This window comes from Excalfactoria chinensis, chromosome 19 (genome assembly GCF_039878825.1).
Source record: "Excalfactoria chinensis isolate bCotChi1 chromosome 19, bCotChi1.hap2, whole genome shotgun sequence".
NCBI lineage: Eukaryota > Metazoa > Chordata > Aves > Galliformes > Phasianidae > Excalfactoria > Excalfactoria chinensis.
Window position 1 is genome coordinate 7,995,269 of NC_092843.1, and position 21,349 is coordinate 8,016,617.

Consider the following 21,349-nt stretch of genomic DNA (forward strand, 5'->3'; position numbering starts at 1 on the left):
GCGCCTGCGCGGCCCCGGACACGCTCTGCGCATGCGCACCGCTTGCGCCTGCGCTGTGGCCGAACGTGCGCTGAGGGGCGGAGCGGGACTGAGAGTCGGGAGGTGCGTGAGTGTGAGTGTGAGTGTGAGTGAGTGTGTGTGTGTGTGTGTGTGTGTGTGTGTGTGTGAGAGTGTGTGTGAGTGTGTGTGTGTGTGTGTGAGAGTGTGTGTGTGTGTGTGAGTGAGTGTGTGTGTGTGAGTGTGTGTGAGTGTGTGTGTGTGTGTGTGAGTGAGTGTGAGTGTGTGTGTGTGTGTGAGAGTGTGTGTGTGTGTGTGTGTGTGAGAGTGTGTGTGTGTGAGTGAGTGTGAGTGTGTGTGTGTGAGTGAGTGTGTGTGTGTGAGTGTGTGTGAGTGTGTGTGTGTGTGTGTGAGTGAGTGTGAGTGTGTGTGTGTGTGTGAGTGTGTGTGTGTGTGTGTGAGTGTGTGTGTGTGTGTGAGTGTGTGTGTGTGTGTGAGTGAGTGTGTGTGTGTGAGTGTGTGTTTGTGAGTGGGCGGGTGGCGGCCGCACCTTCATTGTGGGGCGGGTGAGGTGCGCGGTTTGGGTGCGTTGTGTGCGGATGTAACGTGTAGCCCGTCCTGTTAGAAAGCATAACGGAATGGTGTTTAATCAGCTCACTTACTGCACAGTTCCGCCTTTGGTTACGGCTGCAGCCCTCGCTGCTCAGCGCGGTCATTTCGCACCGCTCGCTCCCGGTGACTCGCTAGAGGTGCGGACACACACCGCAGCGGCTCCCACCGGTGGCCGTTATTACGGTACAAATAAACGCGCACACTGAGGTTGGGCCTCCTGAAAGAAAACTGACATCGGCAAACGCTCGGGGAAGGACTGAGGAGTGAATGGGCTGAAAAACGAACTGCAATCCGGCTGCTGAAGGAAGGGCTCGTCGTATGCTCCATTTGGCCAAAGCCGAAGAAAATCTCGAAACAATCCCACCGTGCTCTGTCAGCAACTGCACACAGCTTTATACGGAGACAGAAACGGGTTACAAACGTGTTAAGAAAACTCAAATGCCTGAAGAATCACTAGCAGTTTTCTCTCTGCGCAACTCGCGGTACTATCAGGAGGTGCAGAACGCGTTCGGACATGGCTGGTGATGGCTGATGGGCTGCTAAGTGCACTGCGGTTCGATCCCTTTGCATTAGAGTGCCTTACAGCCCTCAGCACCGGGATGTCTCAAAAAGATTTTTAAAACTAAATGCTGAATTATGTTCTAGAAAAGACTTTCTCTCTATTTGTTATATATACTTATATCCAAATCAAACCTACACGATACGTGTGCACCGTTGCTAAGTATCTAAGTGTCCCACCGCAATCAGGAAGGAATAACATCTACCTGAGGAAACACAGCCACGGCCTTCACAGGGATCTCTGCACCCTGCCGAGATCAAAATAATAACTAATCTGGGGGGAAGGAGGGGAAGAAAGGCTTCAGCTGACTGATATGCATGTGAAAAACATATCTCAAAAAGGCAAAAAAATGAGGGGTGGTCAGATTATCTGAGACAGAGGCATCCTGGGAGCTCTCGACTTCAGGAGGAAAAGACTTCTTCCCCTCAAAACTGACTAAACCAAACTGTGTTTTTCCCAAAGCAAATCTGTTCCCTAAAAGCAAACACAACTTGCTGCAGCCTTCCCAGTCCTTAGGGGTGAGAGGCGCCCCAGAGGGTGATGCTGGAAATCCTCAGTGCTTCCCTCAAACTCTTGGGAAATCTCCAGCCAGTATTTGCTCACAGTCACTCGTCCACAATGTTCTGCTTCCTTTTCTTCCTCTCCTTCCTGGGCTCAGTACAAAGTGCTCCAAATCACATTATCCTAAAAATCACTGTCCTAGAAATAAAGCACGGCATCTCTACTGTTAATTTGGGTGTAGGACTTTGTCTGCTGGACACATGAAAAGCAGCAGGATTTTGTCCTCCAGCAGGCAGACACATGGCAATTTATGACTGCTAGGTATGTATTGTTTGAAGAGAAATCATTGCAAGGCTCTTAGCTCCAGATGAATTCTAACTTGTGGTACCATTTCTCAGCAGCTTTTGGCATTCTGGTGCTTCGTGATTATTTTGGTAGGGCTTTTTTTAAGCTTTAGTTAAGCTTGTATACAAACTCAAATAAGAAATTACAGCCTAATTCATCCACAAAAATACCCCACTGTTTTGTCAGGCTTTAAACTGAATGTCAATGGTTTTTCCTCCCTAAAAATTTCCTTTCCTGGCTGTTAAAAGAGACAATTGTGGTAGGGTCACAGATAAGAGGAAAGTCCCCACTTTGTTCTCTGCTGCCTCTCAGCACAGGCTTAGGCTTCGTAAAAGCTACAGAGCCAAACAGCTTAGCAAGAGCTGCAAATCTACCTAGGTGGGAACAGGCCCTCTCATGAAATTTCCAGTCATAATTCTAGTTAAGTCAAGAATTGCCCCCTGAGTCACTTCCTTGGAGGTATTCTGGCACTTCTGCTTTCTGTCTGTGTGAGAGGATAGGGAGTCAGATGAGCAAACCAAGGCACGCAGAGAAAACAACCTGGTCAGATCTGCCTTCCTCTGTAAGTCACATCTGAACTCAGTTCCTGATGGAGGGTGTCACTCCAGAGGAAATGGGCCAACTCTGTGACCAATGGCAAAAATATTTTCCTGCTCCTTTTAAGCGCAGTTTGCTAAACAAACAAAGTTCAGTTAAATGAGGAAGAAAAGCAGGAAGGAAATGATCTGCCAAGGTTTTGGTAAGAGGTGACAGTATCTCTAAGCTACAAACTCGGCAAACACGGATTTTCATCAAAAGCTGGCAGGCCCCCAACAGGCTGCACAGCCTTTCCAGCAGCGCTGCCAGCTCCATCTCCATTAAGACGCTGGTTTCTCCTACCGAGAGGACATTGCTCCATCAGATTTGTCCATTAGAGGGCATTATAGGCCACTGAAATCCCTGAAGTTCCAAGTGTAAGAAAATAGTCCATTTTTATTTCCATTTGATCAATGAATGGTGGTTTTCTGTTCTATCCTTGACATCCGCCTTACTATCTCACCTGCAACGTGCTGTATAGATTTCAAAATGCAAAGAAACTCTCTGATGGATTAAACCATGGATTTTATTCTCTATATTGTGCTTTCCAGTTTCTCTCTGGCTGCAATAGGATCTGTTAAATCTGAGAAGAGAAAGTAAATGAACTATCTTAATGGTAATCATATAATAATGGACCATAATGTAGAGAAATTAGAGTTGGATACAGAATATTCATACTAGAATGTTTATGCCAGATAGTCTAATCATCATGGGATTTAATTCAAACAGAAGCACATTACTACACAGTAAACCTGTGCTGCTGGTCACCAGTAGCTACTGTTGCCCTCAACATGGACCTGACCCTACAGGGAGCTGGACACTCATGAACCTACTCTGCAGATGTGGTCTTTTTTCACTGCAGCCACACAGATTAACTAAATATCATCACGTGAATTAAAAGCAACAGTGCAACACAGAAGTCACTTCTGCCTTACTTGCAGTACTAACAGAAATTGAGAAACGAGAAGAAAACATTCCAAAGTTGCAAAGGGCAGGGAAAAATGCCAAGCTCTTTTGAGAGTATGTAGTATGACAGGAAAAGCCAGCTCAAAACCAAACAAATAAATAAATATATATTAAGAAATGGAGAGAAGGCAAGAGGAAAAAATCCTCCATCCTAGATCAGCAAGAAGGGAAAGGAAAAGGTGAGGGCTTAATTGCTTTTCTTCTGTTACACCCATCAAGCACGTGAGCTTCTCCCAGCTTAGTTCTCTAGGGGAACAGCGCTGTGGGTATTGTGCTGCATTAGACTGTCAGAACGGACCTTGGCAACTCATCTTTTCCTTCCACATACAGAAATAGTCACACTGCTATCAAAGCTTATTTCTATTCTGGAAAGCAAAAATATTGCACAGTCCTGCATACTTCTACAGCAGGGCAAGTATCGCCTTTGGCAGGACACTCAGTGACACATTGATTGAAGTTAAAGAATAAATAAAAATACACCATTTCTGGACTCAGTGATGCTGATATGGGCTCCAAATCCAGACCAACAGGGCACTGACAGGGTGCCGTGGAGCTGGGGGCTCTATCAGCCTAGCACTGGAGAAATTCCAGTTGCATTTAAGATCAGAAGCTGCACAGACATAAGCTGGGCATGAGTGTCAGTGTCTGCCCAGCCTCCACGTGACAGCTTTATCATCCTCACACCAAAGAAGCAGCTCTGCACTGCACTGTGCTCTTTGCAGTGCAGTAGGGACCGCTCCTAAAACCTTGATCCCTTATGTAAGGTGCTTGTACAAATATAGATTAAAATGAAATTCCTTCTTTGCAGCCTCAGCTGATGAGACATGCAAATGTCAAAAGGGCAAACAGAGCCCAGTCTGACTAACTCTGTTGTCACAGCAAGGCAGGAGCGCAGCCCTGAGCAATGCCCTTCCTATCCTATGAGAGAACTCCAGCTCATCAGAACCTCAAAGAACAGCTTAAATGTCTCTAGGAGAACATAAGCTTGGTGCTTAGCAGTTTAAGTGAGGATCAACACTAATTAGTAGCTTCTAATTTGGATTACATAGCACAGAAAGAGAGTTTACCCACTTTTATTTACAACTATCATCAAGATCTACGCTAACATTATCTTTTTACTGGACTGCACCAGCTTTTCTGGAGTGACAGCATCCCCGTCCCACCATTGCCACTGGTGTCCAAGTGCCCCGGATTAAAGCTGCCTCAAGTTTACCTACCAGGGCTGCTCTCAGCCTTTTAATTGCGCTGTAAACTGAGCCTGGTGACATGGGATGTTTACACCACATGACGCTGTGTCAGTGCACGACAAAGCCTCATCACATGATGCTATAGCATTACATCTTTAATGCCGTAATCTTCTGTTTGTGTGAGGACAAAGTGCTCGAACCATCAGAGCATAGCACGCGTTACTGAAGGGCAGAACCTACAACCCAAATTCTACACAGTGTATTTCTAACATAGTGTTACTAAGTCAGGATACATATGTATTTGCTTTTCATGTCAGGATATAGACTCAGACTTCAGGTCCTGCAAAAACAACTCCCCCTTTCCTGAGTCTTTATTTAACAGCAGCTTTTTGCCACCAAACCTCTTGTGACCAGGCATGCACAGCACCGAAGAGGCAGCAGCATACAGCTTCTAAGATGAAACATTCAGCTGCAATTAATGTGTTCCACAGCAGTGGATCCATCTGCAGGTCTGAGCATGCACAGCTCGTCTCCCCACGGGCGGTCACCCAAATGGCATCTGGGAACAGTGCAAATTATGCTCCCCAAATCCGGCTTTGTCTCAGTGAGGAACCCATCGTTACTGCCATGACTTTATTACTATGCATGTTCTATGCAATCTGCGACTTCCAGGGAGACGTAATGAATGTGTAACAAGAAATCTCAGCAGTCTCTTTGGGGAAACACAGACAATAAAAATAGTTACCAGGTAAAGGTGAAGTACAGACTGCCCACTATGCTGTTTGCATGAGATACTTATTATATGTTAACTTCTGGGTTTTCAGTACTAATGGCAGCACTGGGCTTTTACTTTCTGTGCTACAGAGCTGCTGGAATAATGGAGCACATAATTACATCCAGTCACTCTTCAGTACTCAGATTACAAAACCAGACTTCTGTGCCAGGCCTTCAGGAAGTAAGATGTGGAAGGAATTACACAAATAACCTGCAATTACATTAATGCAGAGAGTAGGACCTGCCCTTAAAAGCAACCAGACTCACTGATGTGACCGCATCTGGCTGATCCCAGAGCCAGGGGTGACGCTTTGGTGGAGGAGAAAGCAATGCAGGAAGCAAATTACAACCGCAGTGCTGGTGCCTCTGTGTGCAGGTCTGCTCAGAACCAAATGCAATGAAACAAAACCTTCAGCGTGGAGGCAGATACAAAGTATAAATGTGCATGCGCTACTGTGGTTTATTCCTATAACTCCAGCAACGAGCTGTGCTCACCTAGGGCCCTTCTACATAGCTACAGCTCTACCTGCTATAGGAGTTGTCTGTGTATATCCATCTATGAATGTTTTTGCTTCCTGAACTGTTTTATTCAATCACTGCAAAATGTTTGCAGGCCAGCACTCAGATCTGTACAGATCCAGCTAAATGGTCAGATCTCACCGCAGGCAGTATTCTGAATGTGCCTGCCTGGAGAAATCCTGCACTCTGATCTGCAGATGAGTTTCCCCAAAAGCAGTGAGGATACACGTTCCTCCAAAACAAATGCTGCTTTTGTGTGCCTATCTGTCCTTACACTAAGCAAACACAGGCATGCCTTCTTTAACCTAAGAGGCTGCATTGTAGATAGGCTTGTTCCCATTTTCTCCTTCTGTTCTTATTCCTATTCCCAAAATTCTCTTGTTCAAACCTCCAGCAGCAGAACTGCCATTTCTCCCAGGCTTCACCCTTTCTGTAACCCTCTGCATACTTACTGCAGCAATAAGCCTGGACACAATCCAGCCCAACATTTCCAGGCTCAGCTCCCTACCAGCTCCGGCCCTCCTCTGGTCTATGAGCAAACATGCTTTATCAGTGAGCAACCTGCTCTTTCCCAACTCAGCCGCAGCAGGAATGCAGCCTGCTCCATTTCCAGGCAGAAGCTGTCAGACGCAACCTTCTAGTTCCCCAATATGCTGACTTTTTCTGTTCTTTTTAATTGATCAATCTACTTTGCAAAATGGAGGTATTCAATTGTTTCATTTTTCCTATTAAATCCAACTTGCTTTCTACAAATTGAATTTCTGGAAGATGTATTGAATTTGACAAGGACACCCTTCATGTGATTGATTTTCCCTCTGCTTGTACAATCCTGCTCATCCAGTGCCAGAACACAGACTTCATCAAAAGCAAAAAATCTTCTTGTAAACACATTCAGCAGTTTACTGCTGACTACAGTTTAGGTCAGCATGAATCACTGTACGCTTTTCTCCCAGATCAGATGCTGTTCTTTAAAAAGTGATGCCTTTTTGTATCTGTACAAACGTGTTTGAAACTGGCACCACTCAGAATATTCCCTGCTATCTCATGATCACTCTCACCGCCAGTCAGGACACAGCCCTATTTCGACTGCTACGTGACTGCTTTGGCATTCCTCTGGTCTCACATCAGCTTCCCAACCTGGGCCCCTTTGGGTCCATTCCTCACCACAAAATAATTCAGTCTTCAAATACAGTATTTTGCAATTCTCTTAAGAGCTATTATCCTTATCTCACAGCATTACATTACTGCTCCCAAACTGTGTGGTTTTATTTAAGTTTGGTTTCATGCTGGACTTACTGAACTGCACAAATTCACCTGGGCAGCATATAGCAGTGACAGGAAGTGGTCTTCAGACTGCATCCCATGCTTTGGCCAGAAGGTCTTCTTTCCTGTCCAATTTTAGTGAAATAGTTAGAGCAATGTTTATAACCCTGGTTATAATGACAGACTTGGTGTTTTGCACCTGTAAATAATCAGATATAACTGCAGAACCAGAGTTCAGGAATTTAAGCCAAAAGAAAAGTGTTCAGTAACATTTTTCCCTGTGCGCTGGAACAGAAAGTCACTGCAAATCCACCAGGAGAGCACAGCACTGTGCTCCTCGGCAAGGAGCCTTCATCTGCAAGGAGTCTTTTAGCAGCTGAGGCTACAGAAGTCAACCACAGAGAAAGCAAACAGAGGAGGCACAGAAAGCCAGCACACTGTCTGAAGGGTTTGTGAGAAAAGGAGAGCAACTGCTGCACAGCAGAGGTCAGAGACAGCTGAGGTTGTGCTGGCATATATCAGGTGCAGACCCTGCGTATATCAGGTGCAGACACAGTAGACCCAACAGAGACTGCCTTGCTCTGTCTGCAGTACAAGGACCCTATTCCACTGTCATGGCTTAGGGCAGCTCAAGTTCAAACCTCTCTGCAGGACCTTCGGCCATCTGAGATAATAGCTCTTGTCGCTTCAGTGGGTAAATTTAGCACAGATGTTCTTGAAAGCACTCCCCCACAAGGTTCAACATCCAGGGCCAGTGCACAAAGAAGACACTTAATTCAAAAGCTGAAGTGAATAAACCTGGAGCTCTGTGTAGCTACCCATGGTGAAAGCGTGGAGTTTACTACACACAGAAAGCCATCTGCTCTATTTATTGTAACAGAAAGATGTGGTCTAAAAATGATACAATCCCTAAGAGACCAAAAGAATGCCGAGAAAAAAAACAAGCACATCTCTCTGATATTCCATCTGTGCAGCTTTTCCCCACAACATGCTTTTAGCAGGTCTCTACAGATTAACCCCTTAGATACCAGACGCATCAATTTACAACCATTTCTGGAAAACTAACAGAGCAATGGAGGAAATGCCAGCTCAGAAGTACAACGTGGAGGCAGCCTCACCCCGTGTGCGAGGTGACTGCAGGAAGCCAGACGTTGCTCCCGGAGCTCCACAATGACCCTGAGAAATGGCCTCGTCTCCTGACTCCCCTGCCAGGCAGATTGTCTCTGTTTAGAATGCAGGCTCCTCAGGGCCAGCAGTCCCATTCCAAGCAGCTGAGCAGCGCCAATATCACTTGTAGACATCAGGCAAAGAACAACATGTACATGAGATGAAATTGCTGAAACTGCGCCAACAAGGATGGCAGGGAGAGACTGAGATGGGCAAAGACTGCCTAGAATTGTTAATATTTATAGTATGTGAGTATGTGAAGTTGCAAAGCTTGGTGCACAGAGTCTCATCCACTTCCATAAGCTTATTGCAGGTCTGTGGGGTGTTTTCATGTATTTTTGAGCCCTGTAGCTAGTGGGGCTGCTACTTGGACCACCTGCACTTTCTGCCTAACTTTACTTTTATTTGATCGCTGCTTGGGAGTTCTGTCAACCTTGCAAAGTAGGTTACTTTCACCTACATGTCTTCAAAGAACAAGGAATTTTTTTGTCCAGTTCCCAAGTGCTCTGAGTATACAATTCTTGGAACTTTTGAAAATACCTTTTTGCTTCATTTGATACATTTTCTCAAGGGTCAGTGAATCCACTTTTGCTGCACGTTTTTCCCCATAAGGAAGGTCACCATTGCGGCCTGCACAGCTGAGCCCCTGGGCCTTGCAGAGCACAGAGGAGCCAGGCAGGAGCCCAGAATTATTCTGTGCCTGCAGCCAAGACTGAGGCAACTCACAGCCCCTCAGTGTGGACCTGGATTTTCCCCTGCTTCCTCAGCCCCCCCACAGCCACAGTCTGTAAAAAAGACCTTTCCAGGGTACGCTGTGGCAGTGAGTGCAACTCTCTGTCCTGGGGTGCTGACAGCACTTCTCTCTTTGCCCAGCACGGTGTTCTGCTGCTCACCATTCTCTCTGCTGCAATCCCTTTTTCTCTTCAGCCCACACTGCCCCCTTCTTCCATCCTGATCTTCTTTTGCATTCTCTCCTTCTTCTACAAACTAACGCTGAACTTTCTCCAACCCAAGGAGAGTACTCAAAACAAACAGCAGCTTGTGAATTATTAACAATGTGGACTATATCTAGTATATTTTAATGACAGTTAGACCACCCAGATGCATGCACTACGGCACAGACCAGCCACCTTGACCTTCCTGTCACTGTCTGTAACTGTCCCCTTAGCTGCCATTTGCCAGGTATAGTCCACAAAGCAGCTACTGAAGAGGAGGGACAGAACTCCTGGGCCTCACCATGGGCTCTTCTAGGACTTTGCAGTCATACATTATCAGCGCTGAGTCTGTAGAACCCAAACAACCACAGATAACAGAAACATGACCTTGCTGGTCCCCAAACAGAAAATCTTTGTTGGGATGGCTTGCACAAACTAAATGGGGATCTGCATGTTAAGCACAGCATTAATGGAAACTGTGATCAATATTCACTTCTGATCCACACCAGGATTCATTACCTGGAATGAACAGCCGTTCTGTGCTGGAAGCCTTTCAGCAGAAAGCTATAGCAATGGAAAGGAAACAGCAAGCACTCCACTGAGGGTCCTGCAAGTGCCCAGAAGGCAGAAAATGCAGGAAGCAGATACCTGGGCTCATTCTACAGATTCCAGGCAGTATGACAAATGTATGAAACCCAATTTATATGAGCAGCATGGCGCCTTGTTTGGGACACACTCAATCTATTAGAAAGTGACCGAGTCAAAAGGACTGCCTCAAAGCTGACTGAAAAATACAAATCACACAAATTAGTTAAATTTTTCAGAGAAAAGATGAAACAAGTGCAATGTATTGAAGTAGGTTTGTCAAGTCAGTACACAAGAATGTTGATAAGTAGATACTGGTACCTTAGCAACTGGGGAAAAGCTCCATAACCTGAACCTTAAAAGTACTTCAAGCGGACAGAAAACAAAAGTCCTCTTTCATTTGTAACTGCTTATAACAATTCGTGGAGTCTCGATGGAGTAAGATGGCACTGAGCTTATTAGCTTCCCAGCTGAATAACGCTGTGCAGATTTGGCAGCTGCATCCGCAAGGGAGGATAATGGAAAACACATAAATCAGTCTTGAGTCATCTGTACAATCCTGCAGGCCCTTGCTCCATGTGACTGTGTGGGGTATGCATTAGTGCCATCCTTGATTCCACAGCTATGCCTCACCAGTAGCCCACAGCAAAAACCATCCGAAAAGTCAGCCAGCACTTACATGGCATTAACTACAGCAAGAGCTCTGAGAATGGGGAGAGTGGTTTTTTTCTGAGTTCTGACTGATTCTTAGAACGACACTTTTTACCAGCTATAATGGTTCAGTCAGCAGCATGTGGACAGAACTCAGCTTTCTGCCTCTTCTGTCTGGGCTCCAAACATGAGACAAAAGCCCTGCCAGCCAGGTGTGAAGAGAGATGTTTGTTGGTAGTGCCTCCAAGACAGCCTGGGACACCAAACAACTGCCAATGAAGTTGCACAAATCTGGGAATTTACCTATCACAGTTTGTGTCCAAAAGGCACAAAATGCAGATTGGAAAGCTCAAAGACTGGCAGCTGGACTCCAGAGCTGTGATGAATGAACAACTGAGTAACTGCTAGAAGGTGCCTTACAGCAGGCCATCCTCTATTCCTGTGTTAGACAAAGCCCACACTAAATGAGCTAATCATCTCTTCTGGTCCTCAGATCTACTACGTGACTGAACAGGAGTAGCTGAGGAAGAAGGACAAACTACTGAAGCAGTCCTTACAGGAATACCAAAGCTTACAGAAATATTAAATTGGCAACACTTTGCTTCTTTTTAAAAAGCGAGAAAGCCAGTATCATGGCAACACTCCCACAGAGCCTCATAATGTGACTGCTGTCTTCCCTGGCTGTGACAGCCCCCAAGGTAAGCAAACAGTGCGCAATGTTACTCAGGCTGTAGGTGAGGCTCAGGCCCTGAGGAGAAATCTCATGACATGAATTGCCTCAGCTATGAGAGGGCCCGGTTCAAACATTTTACACTTATGAGTAACTCCAAAGCAATCCTTTGTAACATCCACTGGCTGCAAATTTGCCTTGCTGTGCAAAGCTGGTGAGGGCTTTTCCATCTGCAGACAGCAAAGGACCGACAGAGCAGAAGCTGCATTATGCTGCTAGGGAGTACAGTGCAAGCTGGTGTGACAGTGAGCTGAGAGAGTACAAAACAGACACTGAAACAAAGCCACAGCGAGACTGAGATGGCCTCAGAGTGACCTAGTAGTTTATGGGCAACCCCATCCATGTTAACTATAAATTAAAAACGTAAGCATAAACCAGATCCTGCTGGATCTAGACCCTGAACAGCTTTACAAAGAGATATCAGGAAAGCAGTAACCTTCCTGGTGTTTTCCAGCCTCTGGTCAGGGAAGATGGAATCAGGTGCACACCTTGGTATGGTACACACACTGCAATGCATTCATAGAAGCGTTCGCATACTTGTTAGTTTATGGGTTGCCTTGCAGACACATGGTCACAGACATCAAGAATGCCAGTTTGTCTTAAAAGATAATGAGACAACTGCTGTGTGAGGCACTGAGGAGTGTCACCAGATGCTGCCAGACAGCAGAGCCACGCAGTATTTATGATCCCACAGGGAGGCTCTACAGCCCACCCACCGGCCACATCAGCACACACCAGTGTAACAGGGGAATCTGGCTGTAACAGGTTCCCCCGTGGTCCTCCCAGCAGTGAGAGCCCCATGCTTGGGGGAGCCACTTTCCCAAGGTTTAGTCCATTACTGCAGTCAGGGTGTGCTACCTTTTGGTATAGATGGGACTGAAGGATGCTGCTAAAGCGGGTGGCAACCGCAGGACACCGCGCCGCCCTGCTGAAGCAATGCCATGAGATCTTTTTTTCCCAGACACAATGTGAACACAGCCAGGGGACTTTCGGGGCTGCGACCACCTCTAGGAAGGTGTGCTGGCTTCTGCAGGGCTCAGTGTAGAGCTCTGCAGGGCAGCGAAAGCGGTTCGGGATCCGAGAGGAGTCCGGCCAGAGGGGCAGAAGGACGGAGCGCTGCAAAGACCCAACGGGCAGTAAGGGCACAACGCTCGCGGCCGAGAACCCCCGCACGGAGCGAAGGAGGAGGAAGGGAGAGAAGGAAGGAAGGCAGGACGATGAGCGCCCGCCCCCGTCCGCTGGGCGAGGCCGGCGCTCCCCGCCCGGCTCTACTTCCCGCGCCGCGGCCGCCATTTTGTCTCAGTGCCTGCGTGCCCCGCGAGCGGCCGTCGCTGTAGCTGCGTTGCGCCCGGCCGCAGGTTCCGCTCCGCGCCCGAGCCGGTCCGAAGGGCGGCCCCGTAGATGGCCAGCTTTCCCCTGAGTGTTAACGAGAAGCTCATCGGTGAGGGCGGCGCGGTCGGTCGGTCGGTCCGTCTCAGCTCGGGCCTGGGAGGGGTGGGCGGCCTCACCGGGAGCGGGTCCCGGACCTCGCGGCTGCAACTCGGCCTTCCCGGACCCTGGACCCCGGGCGCGGAGCGGCTGCGCTGTGTTGGGGCCGGGGCTGCGCTGCCGCCCCTCGCCGCGCGGTCGGGGAAACAGAACGGCTTTGTCCGTGGGTTGAGAAACGAGACGGCGGCTTTCAGCGCACCGTGTTTCACGACGGGCTTCTTTCGGCCGCAGCCGCTTCTGCCATTCGTGGGCAGGACCCAGCGGCGCTACACAGCTTCTTCCCTCAGTTACGGAGTATCGGGGCAGGCTGGAACGTAGTGCAGTACTGCTGCCATGACAGCCAGGACACGGCCAGTCCTGCAGCTCAGGCATACAGAAACGTCAGCTGCTTTTGATGTGACAGTGAGACTGTTCCGCAGCTGCTTTACAAGTGATGAATTAGAAGGCAATTAAGTAACACTGTCACTTCCTCGTAACGTCTTAAAAAATGCTTAATTCATGTTGAAATGGAATTTCCTCTGTTTTTTCAGCACGGTCACGGGCGGTTGGAGAACTCTTGGCCCCCACTTCTCCTTTCGACAAGAAGTGTGGACGTGAGAACTGGACTGTTGCGTTTGCTCCCGATGGATCCTACTTTGCCTGGTCACAAGGACATCGTATAGTGAAGCTGGTCCCCTGGTCCCAGTGCCTTACTAACTTGTAAGATAAAGCTCCGTGGCTTTCAATTAGCCTGAAGAACTTGAGGATTTCAAAATAGGAGATAACTCTTCATAGAGTTCCTCTTGTGTTTTTTTTGTCTTGCAGCTTGTTGCACAGCACAAAGAATGTTGCAAATTCAGCCAGTACAAGGCTTCCAAGACAGAACAGCGACGGCAGTCAGAGAAATAAGCCCTGTGAACATATCATAGACTGCGGTGACATTGTCTGGAGTCTTGCTTTTGGGTCTTCGGTGCCTGAGAAGCAGAGTCGCTGTGTGAATATCGAATGGCATCGCTTCAAATTTGGGCAGGACCAGCTTCTGCTCGCAACAGGCCTGAACAATGGGCGCATCAAGATCTGGGATGTGTACACAGGTAGTGTGGGTGAGGGGGAGCTGGCATTTCTGAGGCACTTTATGCGGTAGTAACATCGTTGATACAAAGAAGGAATAGTTTACAGAATTCTGTTTGGGAATTGTATGTTGAATACAAATTGATCTAAGAAAGAAATCGTGAGCTGCAACTGGAAACGTGCTGTTTCCAACAGACAACAGACTCAGGTTGTTCCTTGAGATGTAGGTGATGGGAGATGAGGCCTTGGTGTTGCAGACTGCTTACATATGTGATGGACTTTATACACATTAGTTGTTTACACCAAAATCTTGTGCAGGATTGTTTAGTTTTAGTATATTTTGAAACAAAGGGGACTTTAAAAACAAGTGGTTACTTACTGTCCTTGAGTATGGGGGAGAATATATGTCAAATTTGGGCATATTTGGTTTCATCTGAATAAAAGTACAGCCCTTCGTTTTAAATTGTGGTGTTTTTGTGTAACAGGAAAACTCCTCCTTAACCTGATGGACCACACAGAAGTTGTTAGAGATTTAACGTTTGCCCCAGATGGGAGCCTGATTTTGGTGTCTGCATCCAGAGACAAAACACTGAGAGTGTGGGACCTGAAAGATGACGGTATGTTTTCAGTTCATCTGCTGTAACACAGGAGAAATATGCATCTACTCTATTGTTTATTGCTGTTAACACCAGCACTTCTTAAAAATAATAATAATTAAAAAATTATATTAGTCATTAACTTGGTATGTTCTCTGAAAACTGTCTGTATGTGACCCAGAGGTACCAGCCGGATTGGGCTAACTTAAAAGTGTTCATGAAGAGACTTCTTTCAATAGGGAAAAAAGAGACTGTGTGGGAGAATGTATATCTCTGTGCAGACTGACATGGCAGGATGTTTGGAAAGAGTGTAACGTCTTACAGAGCTTTTCAAATTGCATCTGTAACATTTAATGGAAATTGATGTTTTAAAATTATTATGTATCTTATTTTTTAGGAAATATGATGAAAGTGTTGAGAGGACATCAGAACTGGGTATATGGCTGTGCATTCTCTCCAGATTCTTCCATTCTCTGTTCTGTTGGAGCTAGTAAAGCAGTATGTGTCAGAGTTTCTTGCTCATTAAATCTACTGAATTACATGCATAATCATTTTTAATCTAAGTAACTGTAAGCTTGTGCTCTGTGTCATGGATTTCTAATGTTTTGTGATGATGTAAAAGTGCATGAAATTTAACTAGCAAATGTTGTGTTGAGACACTTATTTTATGAATTGAACTTGCACTGCTTTTAGTTGAAGAAACTTTAAGCATTCTTTGAAAAGTAATCTTGCACACCTGTTCGTAGTATGAAATCAATGTGTAAAGTTTCCAGTGTTAGAAGAGGCATAGACTAATGCACAAAGCTATTTTATTATTGATTCTATCCTTTCTATCTCCTACTCAATGAAAAGGACTTTTTAAAGTCAGGCAGTCATGGTATCTCCCTGCTGAACAAAAATATTTCTGCGTGTTCCCAATACAAACGGCACTCACGTGTCTAAAAGAGCTAGAATGAAGAGCAGCATACTGGTTTTCTTTTCATCTGTATTGTAATGCCCTGCTAGAGAACTGAAAGCAGTGCAGGTAAAGCATGTATGCAGCAAGCTGCTTTTCTTGGCACTGAAGAACTAGATTAAGACAGAAAAGGGTGTTCAGTTTAGTTGCAGGGGCTTTTTGGGTAGTTTAATGAAGCCTGTCTATGCTGATTAATAAGCACAGTTCAGTAGTTGAATACTGCTTTGTATAGATGATTGTTCAAATGCATTTTATGCTTTAAATTATCAGTGCAGTCTTGATAGAGAATAGTTGAGTTTGGGGGCTTGATTTTCTTTAATTAGAGTAGATGTAGATGTATACGTTGATATCTTTAGGCTGTGTGTTTTCCATAAGCTTCTTGCTTTCCCTGTCACAGGTGGTGGCAGCAATATTGGTGTGATTGAGTTAAGCTGGCACCACTCACACAGGAGCACAATGGTGTTAGCTGGGCAGAAAGAGTGGCATCTCTGGCTACCAGGCTGGGGGCGAACTTTACCATAGGATGAAGTAACCTTGCATTCGACTGCAAGGTGTACTGTACGTACGCAGGTGCTGGTTGATGTCCACTTTCTGCTTTCTTTCTTTCTTTTTTTTTTTTTTTTTTTTTTTCTTTTTTGAATAATTTTCACAGCAGTGAAACACACTTGACTCCTAAAACCTAGTTTCTACTTTTATGCAACGTTGGGGTCTTCTTAGAGAAATTGGTTCAGTTTTAGGAAGTACGTGAGGCATTAAGGCCATGTTTGCTTTGCTAAAACATGTATAGTTATCTAAGATGTTCGGTTTTAATCTGCGAGTAAGGGGAAGAAAAAAGTCAAGGACCCTAATAAGTTCTCTCAGGGACATAATATCTTATGCTTAAGATAATATATTTTCTATAAACTTATGCTACAGAACAGCAATAGTTTGTATTAAGTAATTACGCACAATTTTCGTTGTGATTATATATATATATATATATAATGTACAACTGCATGTAAAATCCAAGAATAATATTTTATCATTGTTTATAATGCAGTATGCAATTAACTGAGTAAACTGTAATATTAATGGTTTTTTATTGTTGATTTAAAATGCATAAATTCTTTCTAATAATATGGTTAGACTTCCCTATTGTTTTGCCAGAGACATAACTTTTGGCTGTGAAAATTCTCTTTGCTTGCAGTATCTGTTTCTCTTCCTAGGCTGACGTTGGTGATCCAAGCCAATTGTAAACAAGTGATCTTAAACTCAAAGGGATGCCACTGGAGTAACAATATGTTAACCTTACACTTTCTGTCTGTATATTTCTTAAAATTTTGTTAGTTACTGGAAAGAGGGGACTGTAGAGTTTAACCCTATTGATTTCTGCATATTTTAATAAAATAGTTTTGTAATACATGATTTTCAGTAAGCTACATGGTTAAATTGTGTTGTCTTTATCTTATATTTTGTCTTATTTTGTTAATAACATTTAACAAGCAAGTTAGAATTTGCATGTCTGCTTTAATTATTTTTTTAAATTTTCATTTTAATCTTGAGTATGACACTGAGCATATTTCTTAATTGTAGTAATTCATAATGCCTGATTTTAATATAATCCTAAATAAGCAGCTATTCTTAAACAAAGTAATTGCTTCATTGCTTCGCTGAGCAGAGCTATAACATTAGCTTATTTAATTGCAGGTTTTTCTCTGGGATATGGATAAATACTCCATGATACGAAAACTTGAAGGACATCACAATGATGTTGTAGCCTGTGAGTTTTCTCCTGACGGAGCTTTACTGGCTACTGCATCCTACGATACTCGAGTCTATGTCTGGGATCCATACATTGGAGTAATTCTTAGGGAGTTTGGGTAAGTGCAGCAGATAAATCCAGAAATTTACAACAAAGGTGTCTGTTGAAGATTAATGCTTTTCTTTGGCTGTAACTGATAACTAGACCTGGCAAAGAAAATCTTAGTAGCGGCTGACAAAAGTCCTACAACGGTAGGATGGTGGAGTTTTTCCTTCCGAGAAAGAATTTAAAGCACCAGTACTTCAGTGTGGACTAACTAAAGCATTTTTGGTAAAGCTAAAATATTTGGTACTGCAAAAAATACAGTAGCTAAATTTCCACCCCTGCTTTCATGGTTAAAATGTTTAGTCCATTTTTCTTTTAGCTTAACTAGTAGAGAAGAAAGATCTGCTATAGTTATTAAGTATTACGCTGTTGGCTAAGTGTCTCTCTATCTGCAGGCATCTGTTTCCACCTCCTACTCCAATATTTGCTGGAGGTGCAAATGACCGATGGGTTAGATCAGTATCTTTTAGTCACGATGGACTACATATTGCAAGCCTTGCTGATGATAAGTGAGTATGGGGAAAGATCTGTTGGACTCCTTTAATTCTTTCCATGTGATGGGAACATTTAATGACAGTTGGGGTTGGTTTGTTTTAAACTGATAAATGGCGTTTGGTAGTCTTGGTAAAAGTAGATGAGCTGACTGCTATGTGTTTCTGTTCATTTTGAATGTAGAAAATAATGAGCTGTGTGCAGGGGAGATGATTGGAATAACAACAACAAAAAAAAGAGGGGTTATAATCAATGAGAAATGTAAATTGAAGTAACAGTGCAGTTAAGAATTTTGTGTTGTTTTAGTTTACACAGCAAAATGAAAAGTACTCCATGATCTGGTATTCAGTTTCTGCTATTGTGCTAATTATATTTTGAGGAACTTCAAGCATATAAAGAGTGCCTTCTCATATGACAGCAAGGATATAAATTACAGGAATGCTTTAGTTGATTTTTGTTTGCTTAATTTAATGTTAAGATAGGCATTGTTGGGCGTTCCTGTCCGGTATTACACTTAAGAGAGGTTTTGTAGATCTTCAGGTTATTGCTTTCTGCTACAGAAGGCCACCTTTAATTGGCAGAGTTACAACAGTTGAAGAAATACAAATGATGGCATATATCAGGAATGAAGAAGTCACAGTATTTCAGGCCACATCTGAATTTTGCATCAGACCATTTTTTTGTGTGTGGAGTCAGAGGTGATTCAAAATGGAGTTAAATGTCTATTCTCGTAACTTACTGCTTCATTTTTTCCTTTTCAGAATGGTAAGATTCTGGAGAATTGATGAAGACTACCCTATACAAGTTGCACCTCTGAACAACGGGCTCTGTTGTACCTTTTCTACTGATGGCAGTGTTCTAGCTACAGGGCAAGTATATGCTCCCCCCCTTAAATATTAAAGTAACACGGTTAGTTGTTAGCTAAGTGGTCTGAGGATCTTCAGTTATAAGTTGCAACTCAGTGCTTCTGGCTTTATTTTACTTCTGATTCTGTTTATTTAAACATGCCAGGAATAGCAGTATAATCTAGAACTTGATAAACTCATTTCTTATCTTAGAGAATAAATAAAATACAGACCCACAAATGTGGATTGGAGTAAGACCATTAGATAATCAAGGGCAGTAATTCTGTTTTCTTTCTCTGGTTTACTTACTAATTTATTTTTACTGTGCAGGACGCAGGACGGCAGTGTGTTCTTCTGGGCAACTCCAAGACAAGTCTCTAGCCTCCAGCATTTGTGTCGCATGGCAATTCGAAGAGTGATGCCCACAAGCCAAGTCAGGAACTTGCCTACTCCATCAAAAGTGGTGGAATTTCTTTGTTACCAGATTTGAGCAGAGAGAAAGTAAAAATTCTACCAAACTGGCAGGTGGCCCAGCTGCTGAAACTGGCTGAACACTTCAAAGAATCCTCAAACTCTACAGCCTTTATGATTAAAACGCTACAGTTTTTCAAGAGCTATTTAAAAATGATATCCTAAATATTTTGTCCAAAGGCCTGACAGTTATGTTTTTAATATTTATGGAAAACACAGTAGAAGTATTCCTGATGTTCTCAGTTTTCTAAAATGTGACTGTGAAAATATGTACATACATAAACATAAGCTGCTACATGCTGTCAGTGTACCTTTAACATTGCTTTTATCATTTTTGATGTGTGTCATGTATATATTGCTTTGGTAGAGCCATCAGATGCATCCGTGCTGTAAAGTGGAAGGATAACTATTATTCTGGGACACTGAGTTAGAAAAAATATTGACATAAGGAAGCTTAACTGCTCTGTGTGTATGTACATTGGTTGGGGTTCAGGAAACTGATCCACAGTTATGAATTCATGTTAGTGTACTTGATGGAGAGGTACAGCGTAGCTTTTTAGAACAACGTACGGTGAAGGGAAGTAAGTTAAGGTAGTGAGGGATGGAGCATATCTAGTATAAAGTCAGGGGTTTTGCCTGTGTCAGCTAAAGGAGGCCTTACGTTCCACATCAGTAAAACAGGTTCTATTGAAGTATTAGGCAGTGCTGAAGAAATATTTCCTTACATTTCTAAAAATTTAACTACTGTATTATTGCCTGATGCTTTGTCTGTAATAAGAGAAGGTTACAGACTCGGTTTAATATTCTTTGACCCTGTAATATCTCTCTGGGGGTGATTATTGGTTAATGGCCAAAGATAAGCAAAATACTTGTTTTTGCCTTCTGTTATTTATCTGTACCTGCAGATATAAAGAATGTATGCATTGCATAAAATGCCTGATTATATATATTTTTGTTGAATTTTTTTTATTAAAACTTGTATAAAAGTGTCTGTTGCAACTGGCGACTGATTTGTGAACACTACCTGCATGCACCAGTTCTAGCAGCTCTTGTACAGTTTTCCTTTCCAGGCCTGCAGAACGCTAATCTCAGTAAATAATCAGTGTGGGGAACCACAGCACGACCAGCCCTTTAATGAGACCAGGTCAAAAGCATTCGGTGACATAAAGTGCTCCTGTGTTTGTGCACTGTGTCAAATGGAGGAAGGGGAGTTCTGGCTGCACCACGTAGCTGGGTTTGTACAGGCTGTAGTAATGTTTAAGTTGAATGGGGAATTTTACTTCCATGCTCTATTAGAGTACTGTTAAAACTCTTTCTCACAACAGTTATTATATACTGCATATGACATGTGGCAGATTTGCAATGAACAAGATCCACATGTTTAAATTGTGGCCAATGGCTTGTTAAAAATTAACCAACCTACATCAGTGGCAGCTACGCCGGCTCCTCTGTGGTGACAGGCATGCAATAGGGATTTGCTTAGGGATGGAAAGTAGCTGCCCTCAAACCATTTGTCAAGCCCTAGGGAAGGAGCCAGCACTTTCTAGAGGGCTAATTTCATCCTTGTGAGAGTGGGCAGCAGACACAGCAAGAGGAAGACTTGAATCTGAGCAGGACTGTTGTCCATCTTATTCCAGCAAGTGGGGGAACTGTTTCCATGCTCTCCTGATCTGTGTACTGGCTGCATTAGTGGACTCCTGCAGCAGTACCAGCACTGGTACTATGATGGAGTGGTGAAAAACTCCAGGGAACACAGATGAAACTGGAAAATAGGACTGATGAGAATTGTTTTGAATGAATTTAGTGCATGTGGGATATAGCAAAATCTCACCAGAACACAAGTCCTCCTATCACAGAAGCTGGCAAGTCTTCTATGCAGAGAGCGCATCTTTTTGATGGTTCCATCCAACCTCAATTGATCAAACATCTTTTTATTTTCTGGTGGGATGTGACAGATGGCCGACTTGGCGTCCACCAGCTTAGCTACTACATACAGAAACGATAAAGAAATCATTCATTCTTGGACATGCTGTTGGCATTTTAAAAGACTAGGATGCTTTGGAAATACAAGGCACTTCCCTACTTCAACAGTGTGGTCAGATTTATTTTCTGATCATGTCCTCATTTTCTTGGGTGAAATACAAGAAGTCTCTGACAAAAGAGAAAGAACTCATACTGAGCACAGCACAGCAGGCCTTAAAGTGAAAAACCAAAAGAAAAACAGTAAAAAACCAACCAA

The 21,349-nt window shown here is 44.0% G+C and overlaps 1 protein-coding gene across 1 annotated transcript; it reads left to right on the forward strand.

The window, feature by feature from the left end:
- Positions 1-12,630: 12,630 nt before the first annotated feature.
- WSB1 (WD repeat and SOCS box containing 1) lies at positions 12,631-20,099 on the forward strand. Its single transcript, XM_072353615.1, has 9 exons — positions 12,631-12,808; positions 13,386-13,554; positions 13,660-13,928; positions 14,391-14,522; positions 14,899-14,999; positions 17,143-17,315; positions 17,698-17,811; positions 18,556-18,663; positions 18,970-20,099. Exons 1-9 carry the CDS (start codon positions 12,769-12,771, stop codon positions 19,127-19,129), a joined length of 1,266 nt encoding a protein of 421 aa, XP_072209716.1. The 5' UTR covers positions 12,631-12,768; the 3' UTR covers positions 19,130-20,099.
- The last annotated feature ends 1,250 nt before the right edge of the window (positions 20,100-21,349 follow it).